This window comes from Octopus bimaculoides, chromosome 5, assembly GCF_001194135.2.
Source record: "Octopus bimaculoides isolate UCB-OBI-ISO-001 chromosome 5, ASM119413v2, whole genome shotgun sequence".
NCBI classification, from domain to species: Eukaryota; Metazoa; Mollusca; class Cephalopoda; order Octopoda; family Octopodidae; genus Octopus; species Octopus bimaculoides.
This window is the reverse complement of record NC_068985.1, coordinates 31,855,698-31,877,642: the sequence shown is the minus strand read 5'-3', so window position 1 is coordinate 31,877,642 and position 21,945 is coordinate 31,855,698. Positions and strand designations below refer to the sequence as shown.

Here is a 21,945-nt window from a genome sequence, read left to right as displayed (position 1 = left end):
GCTAGGTATTTCTCCTGCAACTGTCTCACTAGAAATAAGGCATCAGTAGTGCTTTTACCTGGCACGAACCCAAACTGCATCTCATCTAAATTGATTCGCTCCCTAATTAGTTGGGCTATGACCCTCTCTGTAACTTTCATAACCTGATCTAACAGCTTGATGCCTCTGTAATTATTTGTATCTAAAGCGTCACCTTTACCTTTGTAGCAGTTGACTATGATGCTGCTACACCAGTCATAGGGTATGACTCCTTCGTGTATCACCTGGTTCGTAATACGGGTGACTAGGCTATAGCCAACACTGCCAGATATTTTGAGCATCTCTGCAGTGATTCCTGATGGGCCGGGGGCTTATATATATATACTCTTGCCATCAGAAATTTAGTGAACTAATGACACTATTGTTCACAAAATGTGTTATTGTAAAAAACACAAAGTTACCAGTTGAATTTAAGCGAGCTCACACTGAGTAATAACTCAACATCCCCTTGCTACACATAAAAATTTCCACCAGGAAATGTTGAGCTATTCAAAAACGTTTACTCTGTATTTAAATAAGTCACCTATTTTTAATATGCTTTTCCATGCTGGAATGGGTTGGCTAGATCAATTTCAACACAGCAACTCTTCACTTGTTGCAGTCCTTCATTCATTTCCTTTGTACAGTTCAGCATTTTGATATTAGTCCTCACCACTTCTGTCTATATTTTGGGGGATCTTCCTCTTTTGCAGTTCCCATCTTCACTTTTTATACAGCTATATTTCTTTATATACCATGTTCATACCAAAGCAATTTTTTCTCTTGCATATTACAGTGAATACCTTTGATGCTCATTTTTTCTCTCAGCACATTTGTGCTCTGTTGTTAATGAACATGGGCATTACACACCCAGTGGAGTATGCTCACCTCATTTCTTTTCAACCTTTGCATATCCTTTACATTTATCACTTCAGTTAAGTGTTATTTCTGTCTGAGTATTGGATTCTGTTCTATTTATTTTAGAATAACCCCAAGACACCAGGGATGGATATTGATGTTATGCGTGTTTGGAAGCACAATGTTACTGGTAAAGACATTGTTGTGGCTGTTGTTGATGATGGTAAGAAATGATCTTGGCATTTATCTATATTTCTTTTTTCTTGTGGTCCAAACACCCTGAAGTGTTAGCAAGTCTTTGACAAACCAAGTCTATGGTGCATATTCAATTCCATTTCACTTCTGTTGCTATTTGCCCCTTACTATTCAAAGTCAAAAGGCTAGAGAGGAATGAAGTGTCACTGGGCTAACTTATCCACATCACATTACATGCAGTCAAAGTCTCATAAGACTTAAAGGCCCAATTTTGATTCTTGAACCAACCCAATGTAGTTACTCTATTAATACTCTCAGGAAATAAATGAATATCACAACTACCTATGAAGGCACGTAGCTTAGTGGTTAGAGTATTTAGTTCACAATCGTAAGGGCGTGAGTTCAATTTCTGGTAGTATGTTGTGTCCTTGAGCAACATTCAGCTGGCAAAAACTAGTAATACTTGTATTTCAAAAAGTCAGCCTTGTCACGTTCTGTGTCATGCTGAATCTTCCTGAGAACTATATTAAGGGCATGTATGTCTGTGGAATGCTCAGCCACTTGCACATTAATTTAATAAGCAGGCTCTTCCATTGATTAGATCAACTGGAACTCTCATTGTCTTAACTGACAGAGTGCCAGGACAATTACTTATTTTCATTGTTTAAATTATCGTACTTTGTATATAGTAATGATACAGCAATATTTGTTATACAAGTAGAGGTGACCTGAGCTTATAGTTCAAAGAAGACACAATGTAGTCTCCTCTCTCATATGTTTCTGAAGCACAATACCTAATATAAGACAACATTACATTAGCAACTATGCTATTTATTTCACATTATACATAATATGAGTCTTTTGCTCTGTTCATTTAGGAGTGGAGTGGACTAACCCTGATCTTGAGAAAAATTATTGTGCTAAAGGAAGCTGGGATTTAAATGATAATGATCCTGATCCAATGCCTAGTGCCAGTTCAGGTCAGTATTGTCATATGTTTATTTTATTTTTATTCTTTTTCCCATCAATAGTTTCTTAATCATTTGCTAAAATCTAAGATTCACTACCATTTACTGTAATATATTATTTACATATTTAAAATTTCTGATTACAATTATGCTTAATATATATAATGCTTGGTGGTACACAAATGAAGGTATCTCTAAGATACTTCTCAGTTTCTATGGGATGACACTTAACTTTGGAAATATTCTCAGAAATATTAGATAGATGTTGGCTGTGATCTGAAGTATGTAAGCATTGATGTTGAGCTGTTACAAGAGCAAGCAAAATAAAGAATTAATGTACAGCTTCATTGACTTGATTTTGGTGGCATCCAACTGGTTTTGCATAAGGCACAATAGCTGAAAAACTACATCAGTATTGGTAGTAGGAGAAGATCAATGTGTATAATAAATCACTTTCAACCAACTGGAATGAGTAAAATTTGTGTGTTTATATTGTGGAGTTTGAAATTTTGAGGTTAGTATATATATGGAGGTTACATGAAAGAGAGTAATGATATATTTGATGATGGGGGTAGGAAAGAGACTGAGGCATTGACATAAGGAAATATGTTATGTCTGGTATTTAGTTCTAAGCATAATCTGCTGGAATAATATTGGCAAGAAGAATATTGCTGCAAAATATCAATGGCTTTGCTAATTTTGAAGCAAAACTTTTAATGCAAATGAATTTTAAGACTAGCAAATTTTCACTCTACTATATAATCATCTTTTATCTTTTACTTGTTTCAGTCATTAGACTGTGACCATGCTGGGGCACTCTACTTTAAAAATTTTTAGTCAAACAAATCAACCCCAGTACTTATTTTTTTTAATGTCTGGTACTTATTCTGTTGGTCTCTTTTGCCAAACTGCTAAGTTACAGGAATGTAAACAAACCAACACAAGCTGTCAAATGGTGATGGGGACAAACACACAAACATGTATATATATATATATATATATATTGCGATACAAATAAGAAGATGATATTTTTTTCAAAACCAGAGTTGCTGTTAGAACAACAGAAATACTGGGTAAATTACCCTTAAAAGGCAGAAAAATTTGTCAACAACCAGCCATGGCACTTGAACCCATATCCCTCAAAGACTCCAGCTGAGTGCTTTACCATTAAGCTAAACTGCCCACTGACAAATTAGATTCTAAATACTTGTTCTATAGAACAGCCATGTTTGAAAAAATATCTTCTTATTTGTATCGTACAATACACATTTCAACACTTCTAATAAAAAACAAATGTTTGTTTACATTTATACATACACAGCTGTTCTATTAAAGCTAAAGTATTTAGTGTCTAATTTGGCAGATGAATTTGTCAGCGGGCAGTTGGAGTCTTTGAGAGATATGGGTTCAAGTCCCAAGCCTGGTTGTTGACAAATTTTTCTGCTTTCTAAGGGTAATTTACACAGTATTTCTACTGCTCTAATAGCAACTCTGCTTTTGAAAAAAATATCATCTTATTTGTATCGTACAATACACACTTTGACGGACTTCTTCCAGTTTCTGTCTATAAAATCTACTCACAAGGATTTGGTTGGCCCAAGGCTGTAGTAGGAGACATTTGCCCAAGGTGCCATGCAGTGAGACTGAACCTGGAACACTATGTGGTTAGGGAACAAGCTTCTTACCACACAGCCATGCTTGTGCCACTTAAAACACAAAAAGAATATTTTAATTTATTTTTGGGCCATTATGAAGAATATTCAATAGTAAAACACCTACTTTGATTAGTCTTGTAAATTTTCAGATTCATATAACTTGTGTTTCCATCTTCTTTGTCACAACTACTATTATTATTATAATAACTGCTCTTCTAAGCTAGTCTGTTGTACAGGTCTTTCATTCTTCATTGAGATTCATAGAGCATTTTTCTATGAATCTAAAACTCATACAATACCATTTGTGAGACACATTGATTTCACATTTGATACAACTAGTCTTAATTTTATATAAGTGTAGGGACTAATATCATATGTATTTAGTCTTCTACTTTTTGGTAGCTTGGTCTGAGTAATAGACTGACTGGTTTCATTGCTCCCCAAATTGACAGTGATAGTAGTTGATGACTATTAAATTGTAGACAGTTATATGTCTATATTGTCCAGTTGTCAGTTATATAAATTTACATGATTGACAACTGAACAATATGTACATTCAATGTGGATTATGAATGAATAAACATATGGTCTCATTTACATATCATTTGTATTGAGTCTTGCTGTGAAATTAAACCCAACAAGGCCTTTTCAGCAACTTGGAATAAAGGTTAAACTGACAATATTGTTATTAAACAATTCATCAGTAATCACTCAACTCTCCTTTTGCGAGTAGTTTACTTCTATTGCAGGTGTCTTCCATTAACTTCACGCAAAATTTTTTCTGCAGTATGTATCATAATGAACATCACAAAAGACAGGTTTAAACCCAATTAAAAGATTAGATTATTTAATTTAATATTTATGCATTTATAAAACCTGTCAATACAAACATAAGTTGAAGGTTTATTTTTCTTGTAGATACTAATCATCATGGCACACGTTGTGCTGGAGAAATTGCTGCCGTCCCTAATAAAGTTTGTGCAGTTGGTGTAGCATATGGTGCTAAAGTTTCAGGTTGGTTTATCTCTACATTTCAAGTGTTAATGTCATATTTTGAAATATATTATAAAGTCATTAAACCTAGACCTTGAAGAAAATTTGTTATGCATGAAACAATAGGAATGGTATATTACACAGTAAAAAAAGGTTGGTGGGTATTTCTATACTCATATCCTAGTATAACACTTGTTAATATTGGGTTAGCAAAATTAATGCTGGAAATTAGATAGGAAGTCATTTGTCATAGTTTCCTCATATTTAGCAAAGCGTTAACAAACATCCACTCTTCATTAGATTAAATTTAATTTATCGTGTCTTTTTAATAAGTTGCACTACAATCTATAATAAACATTGATACAAAGGAATTCAATCTGAAATAGATACCTTTTACTGCACAATGCAACATTTTATGACAAATTGATGTCTAAATTTGCAATGTGTATTGAAATTGTAATATTAATACACTAATTCATTTTTCTGTCTCATAATGTCACCAGATCTGTGACATAATATATTGTTCAGGCTTACTCTATTTAAAGCCCAGTGTATCCTGTTTCAATAACCACAGAAGATTACAAGTCAAAACATGATGATGCTTGAAAAAAAAAGTAACAATTTCTTATTTACAGGATTGCGGGTACTAGATGGTCCCCTTACAGATGGTCTGGAAGCAACAGCATTTAACAAAAATATGCAAATTAATGACATATACAGCTGCAGGTCAGTTTTCTTTTCCCTATGTCTTTTACTAGAGTTTTGTATACTATTTATTGCTTCACTATTTTACATTTTGATGTGAAAAACTGTTGTTATTTCCTAACTGTTATTCCCTTCTTTTACATTATATTTAGGTGATTGTTTTTTCAATTGTTTTTCAGTTGGGGCCCTGATGATGATGGAATGACTGTCGATGGTCCTCATACTCTAGCTTTGGTAAGAAAGGAATTTTAAATTGAGGCTTGGAAAAACTGAATTTGATTGTTAACGTTGAAACTAATGATACAGAAATCTCCTTTTTTGTTGTTTTATTTTTTCTTTTATAATTTTGTTTCAAAGCTGTATTGAATTAATAAATATGCTGATTTGGCCAAAAAGTCCATTTGATTTCTGTTAACACTAAACTTCAAGCATTCTAACAGGTAGCTAACTTCACTCTGCTCCTTATGCATGCACACTCATTAGATATGTTACACTTCAAAATAGTTCAACGCGAACTTGCAATAAGACAGGCTGTATTTTGTGTTCTGGAGATCACCCTCAAAATAGAGGACCAAAACGAACATTACTGACACTTCATGCTTTTTTTATTTTAAAAACAGCAAGGAAGCAGTAGAAACCTGCAGAAAAATATGCACTGTGTGAGGAGAGGATACTGTTTACAGAATGGGTATATCAGAAGTGGTTTTCAAGATTTTGATTGAGAAATTACTTAGTCCTCACTCCGGCTGGCCAACTGAAATTAATGGTGACAAAACAAAATAGTTAGTCAACACCAACCTTCCATTATATGACCAAGATGATTGCAGATATTCTTCAAATATTCAAATTGAGTATTTAAAATCATCTGAATCAATTTGGTTACATCAGCAGGCTCAATGTTTAGGTCCCACACCAATTGAATAAAGCTATCCTTGCCCAGTGGTTTTTCCATTGGCAGTTTCAGAAAATAAAGAAAATGATCCTTTTTTGAAGAGAATGGTGACAGAGGATGAAAAAGGAATTGTCTAAACATAGTGAAGTGCAACTGATCATGGGAGAAGTTTGACGAACCACCACAAACAATCTCCAAAGCATGACTTCACCCAAAGAAGGTTATGATCTCAATTTGGTTGGTTTTGGAAGGATGTTGTTTTTTATGATCTTCTTCCCATGAACTAGACCATCAATTCAGATGTGTACTGGGACCAGCTTGACAATTTAAATGCAGTGATGCATCAGTTAGCTGAAGATAATGCAATGAAATGATAATTACATCATTGATCAGATAAATTACTTTGTGTTTAAAACTTTTGTCTTAATTTTACTTAAAAAAACGAACAGACTTTTTGGTTAACCTAATACTATTGTCATTGTTCTCTGATTGTGAATCCCAGTTGCAGTGATTTTACATGCATCAATAATGTACTGTGTATAGCAAATGATTGACTTAACTTCAGATTTTCCATTTTCTACCCTTGATATTTCATGCTTGTGCGAGAAAATATTAAATGGCTTGTATCTTTTATCTTATACTTGTCTCAGTCATTGGACTGTGGCCATGCTGGTTACCACCTTGAACAATTTTTTTTTACAGTTCTATATTTACTCCTTCGAGTAAAACCACCAATAGAAGAGAATATGACCAAAGACTGCTTGTACCCCATCCCATGCAGCTGTGGTAGGTTATACAAAGGCGAAACATGTCGCCCCCTCAAAATAAGGGTAGACAAACATCCAAAGCTGTGATATGAGGAGATATTGATAAATCGGGTATAGCTGATCATGTATGGAAAAATGGAGACCACCTCCCCCTGTGGGATGAAGTTAAAATAATAGACAGAGAACACCACTAGGAAATATGAAAACTAAAAGAAGCAGCTCATATGCTAGGAAAATATTAGATTTATAAGCCCTAAAATTCACTCCGTAATTGCCTACAGGCATATGGCATAGTGGTTAAGAGCGCGGGCTACTAATCCCAAGATTCCGAGTTTGATTCCAAGCAGTGACCTGAATAATAATAATAGTAATAACATTGAAAAATACCTTAGGAATGAGAACCCAGGTTCGAAATTTCCCCAAGACACCTGATGAAGGCTGAGGGTATATCAGCTGAAATGTTGTGTTAACAGCAAACAAGATGAGGACAAATATCCGTCAAATGTAAATAATGTAAATGATGTAATTTTTTTTAGTTGTACAGATTAACCTCAGTACATATTTTTAAACCTGGTACTTATTCTATTGGTCTCTTTTTGCTGAACCAGTAAGTTATAGGGGTGTAAACAAACCAACATCAGTTGTCAAGCTGCAGTAAGAGACAAACAAAGACACACATGCACACACAAACACATGCAAGCGCGTGGATATGTGTATGATGGACTTCTTTTAGTTTCTGTCTACCAAATCCACTCACAAGGCTTTGGTCAGCCTGGGGCTACAGTAGAGAAGATACCTACCCAAGGTGTCACGCAATGGGACTGAACACAAAATCATGTATCTGGGAAGCAATCTTCTTATCACACAGTCATGCTTGTACCTATGTATTGTAGTTTTTTTCAGTATCTTAAATGCAATTTATTTCAGTGTAATTTTAGGTATGTTAACAACATAGATCTTTCAGCAAAATTTATTGAACATAAAAATTATATAAATTAAAATTGACATATCATGAGTTAGTGCGTTCTTTCATATATTTGTTAACCAAAACAAACATATTTCTTCTTTAAAATTTAAGTTGACAATATCTGGATGCAGACTGAAAACTTACTATCAATATACATATTTTAATAATTAAGATCTAATGAGAGATGAAATACAAATTACTGAGTTGATGAAGAGTCAGAGGTTTGTATCCTGTAGTTTTCATCATAGCCAAAACATTTGATTATCAGTGACTCTGTCCACCCTGATGTAAGTAGGAACCATGGGTAAAAGTAGCTCATTTCCAAATTGCTGCAACAGTGGAACTAAAATATGCATAAATGTTTCTCTAGCTCACATTACTGAGCTAAGCTCTTTTGTGGGCATGGGCTATGACAGAAAAACTATCAATGCAACCTTATTTTCAGTTCTTTCAGCACTAATCTTGAGCGGACTAAAAATTATTGAAACTTAGGAAATAGCCACTATCTTTTTATTTAGTCTAATTTTTGTCTAGCTTGCATAACTCCCAAAACCCATCCATTTCTCTATCTCCCAGTTTTTCTAGCAATCACAAAACTGCCAAGCATAGTAGATAGCCTTAAAAGGCTACCTTCAAGTCAACAAATGCTAAGTATATTTTGTTCTTGGCTTAAAAGTTTTTTTTATTTTTGTAGTTTCCTCTCTAAGGAGGCATCAACAGTGCCACTTTCATGACTTGATACATTAATTTAATGTCTCTCTGGCTACTTCTTTCTAAAGCATCTCCTTTCTTTTGTTGCAGTTCACAATACTGCTGCTATATTAGTTGATGGGGATGACACTTCCTTTCATTATTTAATTGACTATGTGAATAACCAATGCATGTCCTACTTTACCAGATATTTTTAGCATTTCAGTGACCATCCCGAATGGTTCAGCTGCTGTCCTTGCCTTCACATTCTTAATGGCCCCTTTCTATCATATAGCAGTCAACCCCAATAGCTATTCCTACTGTTGGATCCCCTTGGAGAAATCCCTTTTCCTCATTTGACAACTGTTTGTATCATTTGTGCCTTTTCCAACTTAGCATTGATAGGGATAACTATACTGTTATCAGTCTAAACATACCTTTCACCATTGCTGTCCTTTTCTATTCTAATACACTACAGTGTAGAACATTGGGAAACCTCTTGGGTGAGCCACTATGTAAAAAGTTTATCATTTTATTTGTTCTAATTTTTGTCATAGCTTGTTCAGCTTCCTTGCTTGCAAAGTATATATAACTTCTAGCTTCTCTTGTAGCTACCTGATACCATTCCTTTCTCCTCCTTTTTTATTTGCTACCAATATTCCATTCTATACAAAGAATTTAATTTATATTTTTTTTCACCTTCTCTCTAGCATCAACAAACTCTCCAGATCTATTTTCCATCATACGAACTTTAATGGTATGGGCCCTGAAGTCCTGTGCCTAAACATAAGAGAGTTGTCATTTGTGGTGGTGGGTTGTTTGATGTTAGTTGAATGACACTCACACCTAGCAACCTTTATATTATCATTGCTGTCATGGTATGTGTTGTTGCTCTGTATGAATTAGGTTGTTTTTATGACTGGATACCCTTTCTCTCTTGAAGCTACATGACCTAATTGGTTATAGAGTTCAGCTCATGATCATAAAGTTGTTGTTGCAATTCCTAAAATTGGTGGCACATTATGTCCTTGAATAAAGCGCTTAGTTTCACATTGCTCTAATCTACTCCATTGCAATCAGTACCAGCCAGGTGCAAGTGTTGCTCTTCATCGTGCCATTTGTCACATCCTGGATGTTCCACTGGCTCAAAGGTGAAGGGAACCAAGAAGTTGTTTATTTCTACTCATAGGTACCTAAAACAAGCAAAAGCATGACACATGTTACCAAGCCATACTCACTAGCTGTACTTTTTACCCTTCCTGTCACTAACAATTTATAGTACAGACTAGGTGTATTTTATCATGTTGCCAGCACTAGATAGGTTAAAGTATCCCCTCTACATTATACCAGTTTTTATTTGAGTTCCTACTGTTATAGATGGGTTGCTTTATCTGCAGCTTGTTGTATCCACATCTTTTTCGATGTAGTTTCAAACAATGTTGGGTTTATTCAGAGCGTCCAGCTTCATAGATGGGTCACTTTCATTATTACTGAGAAGCTGTGACTCTCCATAGTGATAGGAGGTTTTCTGCTAAGGGTGTTCAGAGTGGCAACTTCGAGTTGCTATGAATAAAGGTTTTCTCCACAGTTTAGAAGAGGACCACAGCTACCTGTTGGTGGTTGGGGGCATGTGCTAGTCTAATATGATTAGGCATAAAAATGATCTTTGTTATGTGAGTAAAGGTTGAATTTGAAGGAGGGGTTTCAGAGTTCTTCTGGGTAATTGAGAATGTGGTTGTCTACATAGTGCTAGGCGGGCAGAAAAAGTTTAGGTATCAAGCTGTCATGCTTTTTGAGGGGTGTAGGAGATATTGATAACGTATATTGTGTGTGACACATAGGAGATATTCTCCCCAACAAATAAATATATATCTTTAATACTAAACATTTTATTACTAAAATAGAAAATTTTTTATTGCAATAATTTACCACTAATTTCTAAATTGCATGAAAATACATGCAGCACACACATCATTTTTTCAAAATTACTCTTCATCTTTTGGTAGCAAGCTATGAAACATGGTATCAATTATGGCCGTAATGGTTATGGAACTATTTATGTGGTTGCCAGTGGTAATGGTGGTAGCAATTTCGACAATTGTAATTATGATGGATATGCAAATTCAATTTATACTGTGACTATAGGTGAGTATTTATTTTTTAGAGTTGAAATTATATTAATTATAATTTTAAGAGTTTAAAACTCTTAAGTCTTGCCAAGCATATGACATTGTTAGTTATGATGACACCAGTAACACTCTGTAAAGTGGTTAATATCAGGAAGAGTATCCAGCCAAAGAAACCATACTGAAATTAAGCAATATGTGGTCCTCCAACTTATTTAGGGAGCAGTAATTCCAAATAAGATTTGAGTTGGACCATGATGATCTGTTGAACTCATGCCAGTGTAGAAATTGGATGAAAAATGATGATGATGCTACAGTCACTGCTAACTTATTCTTAAAGTGGTGAGCTGGCAGAATTGTTAGCATGACAGACAAAATGCTTGTTGGCATTTCATCCATTTCTACATTCTGAATTGAGTTCAAATTCCACCAAGGTTGACTTTGCCTTTCATCCTTTCAAGGTTGATGAAATAAGTATCACTTGAGCACTGGGGTCGATGTAATCAACTAGCCTCCTCCTACCAAATTTTAGGCCTTGTGCCTATAGTAGAAAGGGATATTATTATTATTTTAACTTTCTGAAAAATTATTATTATTATTATTATTATTACTTTATGAAGATTGACATAACTCTTCACAAAGGTCAATACACAACAAGAAGAACACAATACAATATGTACTAAATACAGACTGATTCTGTTTATTGAATTGAACAATATTTCCACCGTATGTTTGTTTTCCTCTCGTTCAAATGAAAAATGCACAGAAATACAAGAATTCAAAATTTGAACTGGAATTTCCTGCATTCCTTTCCAGACAAAAACAACATGAAGTTTTTCTTGCTCATAACAGGCAACAAAAAAGAAGAAACAAAAGAAAACAAGAAAGAGATGACTTTGTCAAAAGGTTTTGTGTAAATATGATGTCAAATTAAATGTTTTAACCAAGTTGTTACTCATTGGTTCAGCACTCATTGGCTCAGTGGAAAAGGAAACCTTCAAATTTTTCAGTTTATTTTTATTTTTTGTCCTTAGGACCAAATTTTTTTTCTTGAAGTTCTTCAAACAATCACACATTTTGGTGAAAAGCATTCAATATTGTTCAATTCAATAAACAGTGTCAGTCTATATTTATTACATATTGTATTGCTGTTGTTGTTATTGTTATCATTATTATTGTGAAGGTGGCAAGCTGGCAGAATCATTATCACACCAGATAAAATGCTCAGTGGCATTTTGTCTGTCTTTATGTTCTGAGTTCAAATTCTGCCAAGGTCATCTTTGCCTTTCATCCTTTCAGAGTCAATGAAATAAGTACCAGTTGCACACTGGGGCTGATGTAATCGACATACCCCCTCCCCCAAACTTGCTGGCCTTGTGCCAAAATTTGAAATCCTTATTATTATTGTGAAGGTGGGGAACTGGCAGAATCGTTAGCACTCTGGACAAAATACTCATATGTTCTGAGGTAAAATTCTGTTGAGGTCAACTTTGCCATTTATCTTTTCAGGGTTGATAAAATAACTATCACTTGAGCACTGGTATTGATGTAATCAACTTACCCCTTTCTGAACTTGATGGCCTTATGCCAAACTTTGCAACCATTATTATTATTATTAGAGTGACAAGATGGCAAAATCATTAGCATATTAGTGGTATTTCTTCTGACTCAAATTCCACTGGGGTTGTCTTTGCCCTTCATCCTTTCAGGGTCAATAACATAAGTACCTATCAAGTACTGGGGTCAATGTAATCAACTTGTGCCAATATTAGAAATGGTTATTATTATTATTGAGTGAAAGAGAGCAAAACATGTCATCAAAGTTATGTTAGAGTACAAATATATGAAGCCCAAAATACTTATCATGACTACCTGTCTGATAAGGGTACACTAGGTACATGCAACACAACCATTTGCGCATGACATGGTGACTTCATATCAAGATAAACATTGTATGACTTTGCAGGTGGGTCCCATTTGGAATTTTCTTGAGGTTGAGTAGCCCATCCCACTCAAAAAGTTCCTGAATAAAGGTTGTTTAAAAATTATGAATGAAACATCTATGTTTCCTGATGTGAATTATTCAAATCCCAAAGAATCCCTCTTTAAACATGGCTATGATACTCCCCCACTACACCTGTACATGATCAGAGATGCACATATCATCAGCCACTAAGGGTCATGCTTAACTGGTTAAGGTCAAGCAATTGACAAGCAAATCTGTGGTATTAGCAGAATATTTGTTGTAGCCTATCATTCACAACAAAGCAAAACATGTACATAATAACTGTTGTAAAGCGGTCTTTTGCCACTGTTGTATTTCTCTTTTGACAATGGTTGTCACTCTGACAGATATTGTTCTTCCGAACTTGTTGATAGAATGTTTCTATCTGGCACTGTACGATCCCCAGTCATACAGTGTTATTATCCTCAATAAGCTGGATCATTATAACGCCACACAGTATCACAATATAATTACTATATCAGCACAGACATGACTTGTACTCTCAACCTTCTGACCTCCCCCTGTCGACCAGCTACTGGTCTATTCATAATGGCTGGCAACTATCACTTTTTACCGGGAGGGGTGACAGTTTCACTATACAACAATAACACTTCCCATCAGTTAAGATTAGAAACCATGAGAGCCACTGCCTGCTATTGCATCAGGGTATTTATTATCATTATCATTATCATTTTTGAAGGTGGTAAGCTGGCAGAATTGTTAGCACACTGGGCAAAATTCTTAGTGATATTTCATCTATCTTCGTGTTCTGAGTTCAAATTCCACTGAGGTTGACTTTGCCTTTCATCTTTTCAAGGTCAATAAATTAAGCACCAGTTGTGTACTGAGGTCAATGTAATCAATTTACCATCTTCCCCAAAATTTCAGGCCTTGAGCCTATAGTAGAAAGGATTATTATTATTAGCAGCATTTTGCTTGTCTTTACATTCTGAGTTCAAATGCTGCTGAGGTCAACTTTGCCTTTCATCCTTTCAGGGTCGATAAAATAAGTACCAGTCGAATGCTAGGGTTGATCGAATCAGTCTGTCCCCTTCCTCAGAATTATTATTATTATTATTATTATTATTATTTAGTAGTAGTAGTAGTATCTGTTATCGCATTCTTAAAAATAGGTAATTGTGCATCTCTCAGTAACAATGTTGTTAATCAACTTTGAGAGTTAACCAATCAATAGTTCATCTATCTTAATCAAATGCATCAAACAGGGAGCATTCCTTAATCATTCACAAAGATATCCATTGATAAACAATTAGTGCTGGTATTAACTATCCCCAAAAATGTCTCCTCTTCAACAACCCAGGACAAGCTTTCAGCTGCACTTCAAGCCAACAAAATATCAATAATGCAGAGCCATTTATGCTTGCAGCAGGGAACTGTGTCACTCTGAAATACTAATTTATTAGTAGGCTGAGCTACTAGACTGACATAGTGCCAGTTTAAGACTTGAACTTCCAAGCTTTCCTGCAACTGTGGTTCTCAATCAACAGTTATAAATAATGAATGTAAATTAGAGGCCACTTATTCTTTGAATGAAATGTTTAGATGTTTGAATTAACACTTTAAAATTGTTTTATGAACTAACTGCTTAATAGCATGGTAATTTATCAAGATCGTTAAAATTTGAGGGTTGGGTATTATTGATCTTGATATTTATTTTCAATTTTTTTTTTAATGAATTGTTTCATAATTTTTTCTTCAGTTTTATGTATTATTTGATGACATACACATCACATGCATCTCTGTTTTTCTATATGTAATACATGAAATGAGAATACAATTATATAATTGGTATTTTTATGTAATTGATTTAATTTATTTATTCTAAATGCATTGCCACCATACAGCAGCGATCATAATATAAGGGTCAGTAAGGACAAATGTCTTGAAATATTTATTATAGAAGATTCACAAAACAGTGAGACTAGATATTTTTCACATATTTAGATATATCTAATATCTATCTTTCATGGAAATTTCAAGTGAATGGAATAAATGTTTCATAAGTTATGAGGAAATAAACAAATAATCTTCAAAATTACAACGACCAAAAGTTAAGGGTCACTTAGAAAAACAATAAAAAATGGAATGAGAACAAAAAAGAAATCCTTACTATTAATGTTTTGTGAATATCCCTTTACTATCAATAACCTCCTGATATCTGTTACCACAGGACTGAATTAATTTCTTGCAAAATGATGGAGTAATATTGTTCCATTCGTTTTTCAATAATTCCCAGAGTTCATCTTCGTTCTTTGGATTTCTCCTTCATGCCCTATCTCCAATAATCTTCCAAACGTTTTTTATAGCATTGTGATCGGGACTTTGAGGTGGCCAGTCCATGAGAACAACCCCTTCATCACTCAAAAAGTCTGACTCTCTTCGCAGTATGACAGGCAGCGTTGAGGATAGGAGGTTGAACTGACAAGGATTGGAGATGGGGAAGGGCATGCTGTCTAAGAATCTGCTTGTAAATTTCAGCATTGACAGTCCCTTGTAGGCGAATAAGTGGACCAGGACCAGCAGCAGAGATCATTCCCCATACCATTACACTGCCTCCTCCATATTTCACTGTCTTCTTCACACTTACACGAGATAACCTTTTGCCACTTCTTTGTCAGACATACATCCCGCCATCAGACCCAGTCACATTAAACTTCAGTTCATCGCTAAAATGAACCTGTGACCACTGTTCTTCTGTCCAAATGACATGTTTGTGAGCGAAATGAAGAGGGCTTCTTTGATTCTTCTTGGAGATTAGAGGTTTCTTTGCCAGTGCCCAAGCAAGCAACCCAGAACCTTGTAACCTCTGAGAAACTGTTTTGTGCAATACATTGACATCAGAAGTGGAGCTAAAGTTGTGGGACATCTCAGCAGCACTCTTATACCTGTCCTTCAGTGACATTCTAACCATAATATAATCCTATCTTGGTGAAGTTTTATAAGGTCTACCAGTTATGGGTTTAGCATCTGTTGATCCTGATGACTTAAAACGAGCTACAATTTGTTGTACAACACTTCTAGACCTTCATACAGTAGTTGCTATCACAGAATTTGACTAGCCCTCTTGGTGGAAGCACACAATCCTTTGTTTTTCATCACAAGACATCAATCGTCTCTCACAAGCTGCCATGTTGACAGTTGAATGTTCTGATAATGTGAGATCATAAGAAGTAACTGTTAGCCCATTAACAACCTTCAAAACAACAAATACATCGGTTAGTAGTTCAATTTTTTCTAAGTGACCCTTAACTTTTGGCCACTTCAATTTGGGAGATTGTTTATTTCTTCATAACTTACGAAATATTTATTCCATTCACTTGGAATTTTCATGAAAGATAGATATTAGATATATCTAAATATGTGTAAAATATATAGTCTCAACATGTTGTTAATCTTCTATAATAACTATTTCAATACACTTGTTCTTACTGACCCTTATATTATGGTTGCTACTGTATTCCTCCTGTCTCATTCTTTTTTTGAAAGAATCACCTTTATCTTTGTAATGTACTAAAGTTTCATATGGAAATGAATTTGCCCTTTCCAAATATCTAGGTGCTGTTGATGAATATGGTCAGATGCCCTATTATGCTGAAAAATGTGCTGCCATGCTAGCTGTGACCTTTAGCAGTGGTGGAAGTAATGCCCGTTCTATTGTAAGTACTTCCTGTAGCAAACATTTCTTCACTAACAAGCTAAAATAACTAGCTTAGTAGTATTTTTTTGTAATAATTTGAATAATCCTTAATGAATTACACAACCCTAATATTGGGAAATGTCTCTTATATGTTTTTGAATTGATTTCTTTCTATTTTCCCCTCAAATCCTATATATATATATATATGAAACTTTGGGTGTTTGTGTGATATCTAAAGTAGTTAATAAATTACTTTATTTATAACAATTTTCCCTCTACCAATTTTCTAAACACTTCATTTATTTATTTATTTTTGCTTTATACAGCTCCTAATTAAGCATTCATTATTGCTTAATATTTTTGGTCAGTTCTACTTAAATGTAACACTAAGGTATCAATGGCATGGAATGATTTCATCAGCATTCCAACTGGGCAGGTGAATGTTTCACAACTAGCATCTGAGTAAATGAGAACTGAATTAAGATATGAAAATTTTGTGGAAAGATTATTTGGTAACCTTCAGTATAATGTTTATGAAGTAAATCTATTAGAGATTTCAATTAATAAACAATTTATACTAATTTAATATAGGAACTTCATTTTAATACTTGAAAAAAATACTTGATATTCATTTATGTCAGGTGACCACTGACTGGTCGAAAAACACAGGGGATGGCTGCACATCTGATCATACAGGAACAAGTGCTGCAGCACCAATTGCAGCTGGGATGATTGCGTTATTATTGGAAGTGCAGCCCTGCCTTACATGGAGAGATGTTCAGCACTTGATTATATTATCAGCAGTTTCAGTTAGTATGATGTTTGTTTACAAATAGGTTGGGTATATATTTTTTTTATGTGAGCCTAATAATACATAAATATTACAAGCCACTATCTAAGCAATAAGGTAAATTTTATAATTTTGAAGCTTAACTAAGGAAAACATCCAGTCTGACACTGACTTGAAACTCACATAAAATACCTAAATTTATAAACTAATAACAGTCTTGCAGATGGAAAAAATAAATAAAAATATTTGGGTTGTTTACTTTTTTAATTAGAATCAAAATAAGCATTTGATATATTTATACTATTCATTAAATATTTTAGATTTTAAATTTTATTTGATCTGGCAGCATTTTTACTAGTGTTGTCTCTTGAAATATTATTGATCTCTTGTGTGAATATAATTAGTGATTAGTTATAAAAATAACTAACGTAAAATAATTCCTTGAATCTAGCTGATTTGTTCAATTTATATCCCTTTCAACTTTCTGTAGGACTAATTAAAAAAAAAACAGCTCTAATTCTCTTCACATAACCACAATGATAATATGTAAATAAATTTCTTAATATGTCAGGTCGATACTAATGCCAAATGGACACTGAATGCAGCTGGCTTGAAACATAGCCATCAACATGGATTTGGTTTGATGAAAGCATGGCATCTGGTCAATGCAGCCAAGGTATGTCAACATGTCAATCATCTTAATAAGCTTATTTTATAATAGCATCATATTCTTATTAAGTGTTTTAAAGAAATGTTTATGTTCTTCTTTTCCTTTCTTTCAATTTAGTTACTGAATCAGTTTCTATTTTTTTAATTCTTGTTTGAATTTAATGTAAGAATAAAACAAAAATGGATTTTGAAAAACAAATACTTTGTTAATACTCAAACTAGTTTTTAACCCAAAACCTGTCTTTGGTTCAAATCTTTAATTATGGGTTCTTTCCAAACTGACTAAGAAGATTGAAAAGATTAAAAAGTCAATATGATAATATTATATAGAAACTTAGAAGCACATTTAATGGTATTCAGCTGATAGTTTTTATATATATTTTATATATTGGTTTCAATTGACAATAATGTTATTTTTCATGATGAGCATTATAGGTTTGGAAGATTGTTCCATGGCTTACTGAGTATGAAACTGAAATTATAACACTTAACAAAGTAATACCTAAAGAAAACTGGTCTGTGTCAACTTATGAAGGTTTGAGAATTATTTTTATTTAACTGATAATTTGTTTTTTAATATAACTTTCTGATGATCATGTTTATGGAGGATTGGTAAACCAGCTGAGAGAGTGGTCATTTATGCCTGGTATTGGTACTGTAATGTGTCAGTGGCCATATCAATTAATTTTTAATACTTGAGTCCACCTAGCTCTAAAACATTATTGAACACTCAAGTCAGTTTGATTGAGCAGACATTCCAGCCATGAACATTTCCACTTTCCCCTGGCAGTGTACTTGCATTGCCACATTATCCTATGTGTTGTCATTATTATGACAGTAAATTTTAATTTGAAGGAGATTTAGTTGCTATTTCTAGAAATTAGAATAACCATGTAGCAGATCTCTCATGAGTTCATGTGGCTCTAAATTATCATGGATGATATGGTTCATTACTATAAGCAATGGCAACTCAAAAATTTGCTGCTTTGGAGTAAGTACTAAGTTCAGTTTCTTTATGAAGAAAAGTTATCTGCAATAACCCAACATCCTATCCAGGAAAATTTTATTTTCTTATTCACTTAATGCTACTCAAACTTGAATTATGGATATTTGTGGTGTTAAGCTTTTTCTGTTATAAATAGCTATTTTATAGTATATAAATTCATTAAATTTGTTTGTCTTTCATTCGTAGAATACTTTTTTGTTAAAGATCATTTGTGATCCAATAATGTCAATGAGATCTGAAACAGTTTAATTTTTAAAGATTAAAGATTTTATTGACTTATAGTATTAATGTATTTCATTTTAATAGTTTCAAAAGTGAACTAATGCAGAAATTAAACTTTAGCATCTAATTGAAGTTGAAGAAACTTCTTTACATATTACATGGATTACACTGAGGGGCAAGTTGATATTAAAATTCATTTAGTATCGAATTTTGGACTAAGAAGACTTTTCTAATGTAAATTGTGCTTTTTCTTTATTAAATGCTGTAAATGACATTGTAGGATAGTTGTAAGAGATCAGATCTGGCCAGTTTGCACATAAAACAGATAGGCTATTTGGGCCAGATGTGGCTGGTTTAAATACTAAAGCATTAAAATATTGATTTTTGGTTTTGTTTTTGGTAATTGTCTCAAATTATAAACAAGGAAACATTATTGTAAGAAGCAAGTAAAAAGGTTGGTGACAGGAAGGACATTCAAACTAAAACACTACTTCAAAAATCATGGAACCATGATGAGTAAACTGTCATGAAACCTACATGATTAACCCTAACTTTAGCAGGGAAAATGACCCTAAAACATTTTTTATGCTTATTTAAATGTATCAAATCTTTTTCTTCTATCCAAACATTCTAATAACAATGAAAAGATTTAAAGGTAATTTTATACCCAAAAGCTTATACCTTACCCATTTGATACCAATCATTCCTAGACAGCCTCTGGTTTTATAATACAAAACTCCCTGTTTTATAGTTCATGTTTTTATTAAAACCTTCTGTCGTGATCTTAATGAAGAATGTTTTGTTATATTCTATACTCCAGCTTGATGAAAAACATTGTTTTACTAAATCCATATTCTTGATTATTTTCAAACCTAATCAAAAACATTGGCAACGTATTTCATTAGAAACAACGTCACAAAATCAGAAAGGAAGTGTTTCTCAGTAATTGTAATTCTTTCTATTCCAAAATTTTTAAAATAACTGTAATGAGAGTTTAAAAAAATGAGATAGGCAGCAGAAAGTTTAGATTAAATAACATTACTATTTTTATATGCTTCTCAGCTTAATTTAAAATTCTGTTGCTTTCACAGCTGCATTCTCTTTTAATAAATTTTTACAATTGTAGTTTGGCTTTTCTGGACAAGTGTAGCTGATAATTTCAGAAGTTTGTAAAAAACCATATGAATTATATTTACTTATTTGAAAATTATATTTTGCAGTAACTGAGAAAGACCTACAAGGATATGTACTGAATGTTCTTGAACATGTATTAGTTACAGTTAATGTAACTCACTATTTTCGTGGTCAGTTAGATATCCGACTACTGTGTCCAAGTGGTACTAATTCAATGATTGCTCCACCTAGAGCAAGTGACAAGTAATTATCATTTCAGTTTTTATATTATTAGTTTTCAATTGAAAATATCTTCTTCATTCTACATTTAAAAGATTCATATTTTTAAAAAATAAGTTGGTCAAAGGAAAGAGAAAGTGAGATCAGTATTATTGATGTTCAGTTTAAATATCTGTAGGTCAATGTTTGTAAAGAAAACGTGGATAAGTGAAGAATTCAGTTGTTTGGAGGAGGAAGGATTGTATCAGAGTTTAGTGCAGAATCTAGCAAGTAAGACACAATACAAGTAACTAGCTATATAAGCTAAACCAAATGCCGTGAGTTCAAGCTTTATGAAAGCCATTTTCCAGGTGTTGCTATGCTTTTCTCAATCTGATTTTTCATGTTCAGGTGGTCAGCACTTCTTTCAATTGTAAATATAACTATTTCAACAGTATGCTAATATCCAAATTGGCAAATTCATTTCACCTGTGCTTGTATTGTGAAATGAATGTAAAAGAAATTTATTTACCTTCATGAAAGTTAGAGCATTAAAGGTATCACTTCATGTATGCAAGATGGATGGTTGTGGTGGTATGAATATGTGATATAAATGGGTTATACATGCTGAATGAGAAAGAGGAAGAGATTTGTGGCAATGGTAGTCTGAAGATATGGAAAGAAATGATGTCAGCTCTGACTGAGCAGACCAATATTTAAAGACATTCCAACTGTGACCATTCCATCTTTTACTCAGGGATTGTTTATTTAGGCCTACAATTCTCAATATGTCTCACCTTTTATAAGATGGAATGTGTAATATGAAGGATATTTGGCTAATATTTATAGCAAGCAGAGGCTTTCTGTTGACAAACTAGACACATTATAGAAAATATCTATTCAAATCATACTAAATTGGGAATTATGATGTTGATGATTACTGTGAATATGATTAAATACGAAAACAGTATCATAAAAATTGTATGTTAAAATGTTTATTTGCTTTTCAAAATAGGTCTGACAGAGGTTTAAAAGGCTGGTGGTTTAGTACTGTTAGATGCTGGGGTGAATCTCCGATTGGAACTTGGAAGCTTCTTATAAAAGATATCAGTAAGAAAACATTTTTTATTTATATTTTGATAAATTTTGTTGAATATTTAACTGTAGAAAATTTCTTATATCTCTGTTTCGTTTTGTAGCAAATTGCATAAAGTTTGATGTCTCAGCTTTGAAATAGTAGCATGACTGTGTGGTTAAGAAGCTGACTTTGCAACTACATGGTTTCAGGTAAAGTCTCACTGCCCAGTTCTATGGACAAGTATTTTCTAATATGGCCCTGAGACAAACAATGGCTTGTCAGGGAATTTGGTTCATGGAAACTGTGTGCAAGTATGTTGTCTTTACATACATACATATATATATATATATA

At 33.5% G+C, this 21,945-nt stretch overlaps 1 protein-coding gene across 2 annotated transcripts in view; it reads left to right on the top strand.

Moving 5' to 3' along the window:
* Positions 1 to 21,945, top strand: part of LOC106867880 (proprotein convertase subtilisin/kexin type 7) — a 59,536-nt gene that overhangs the window by 28,996 nt on the left and 8,595 nt on the right. For both annotated transcript variants that reach the window (XM_052968261.1, XM_014912941.2), the window contains exons 3-14: positions 1,003 to 1,099; positions 1,950 to 2,051; positions 4,613 to 4,708; positions 5,323 to 5,413; positions 5,572 to 5,626; positions 10,715 to 10,853; positions 16,416 to 16,516; positions 17,139 to 17,306; positions 17,859 to 17,963; positions 18,392 to 18,491; positions 20,405 to 20,561; positions 21,532 to 21,626. In XM_052968261.1, coding sequence (XP_052824221.1) covers positions 1,003 to 1,099; positions 1,950 to 2,051; positions 4,613 to 4,708; positions 5,323 to 5,413; positions 5,572 to 5,626; positions 10,715 to 10,853; positions 16,416 to 16,516; positions 17,139 to 17,306; positions 17,859 to 17,963; positions 18,392 to 18,491; positions 20,405 to 20,561; positions 21,532 to 21,626 — 1,306 coding nt within the window. The remainder of the gene's footprint in view (positions 1 to 1,002; positions 1,100 to 1,949; positions 2,052 to 4,612; positions 4,709 to 5,322; positions 5,414 to 5,571; positions 5,627 to 10,714; positions 10,854 to 16,415; positions 16,517 to 17,138; positions 17,307 to 17,858; positions 17,964 to 18,391; positions 18,492 to 20,404; positions 20,562 to 21,531; positions 21,627 to 21,945) is intronic.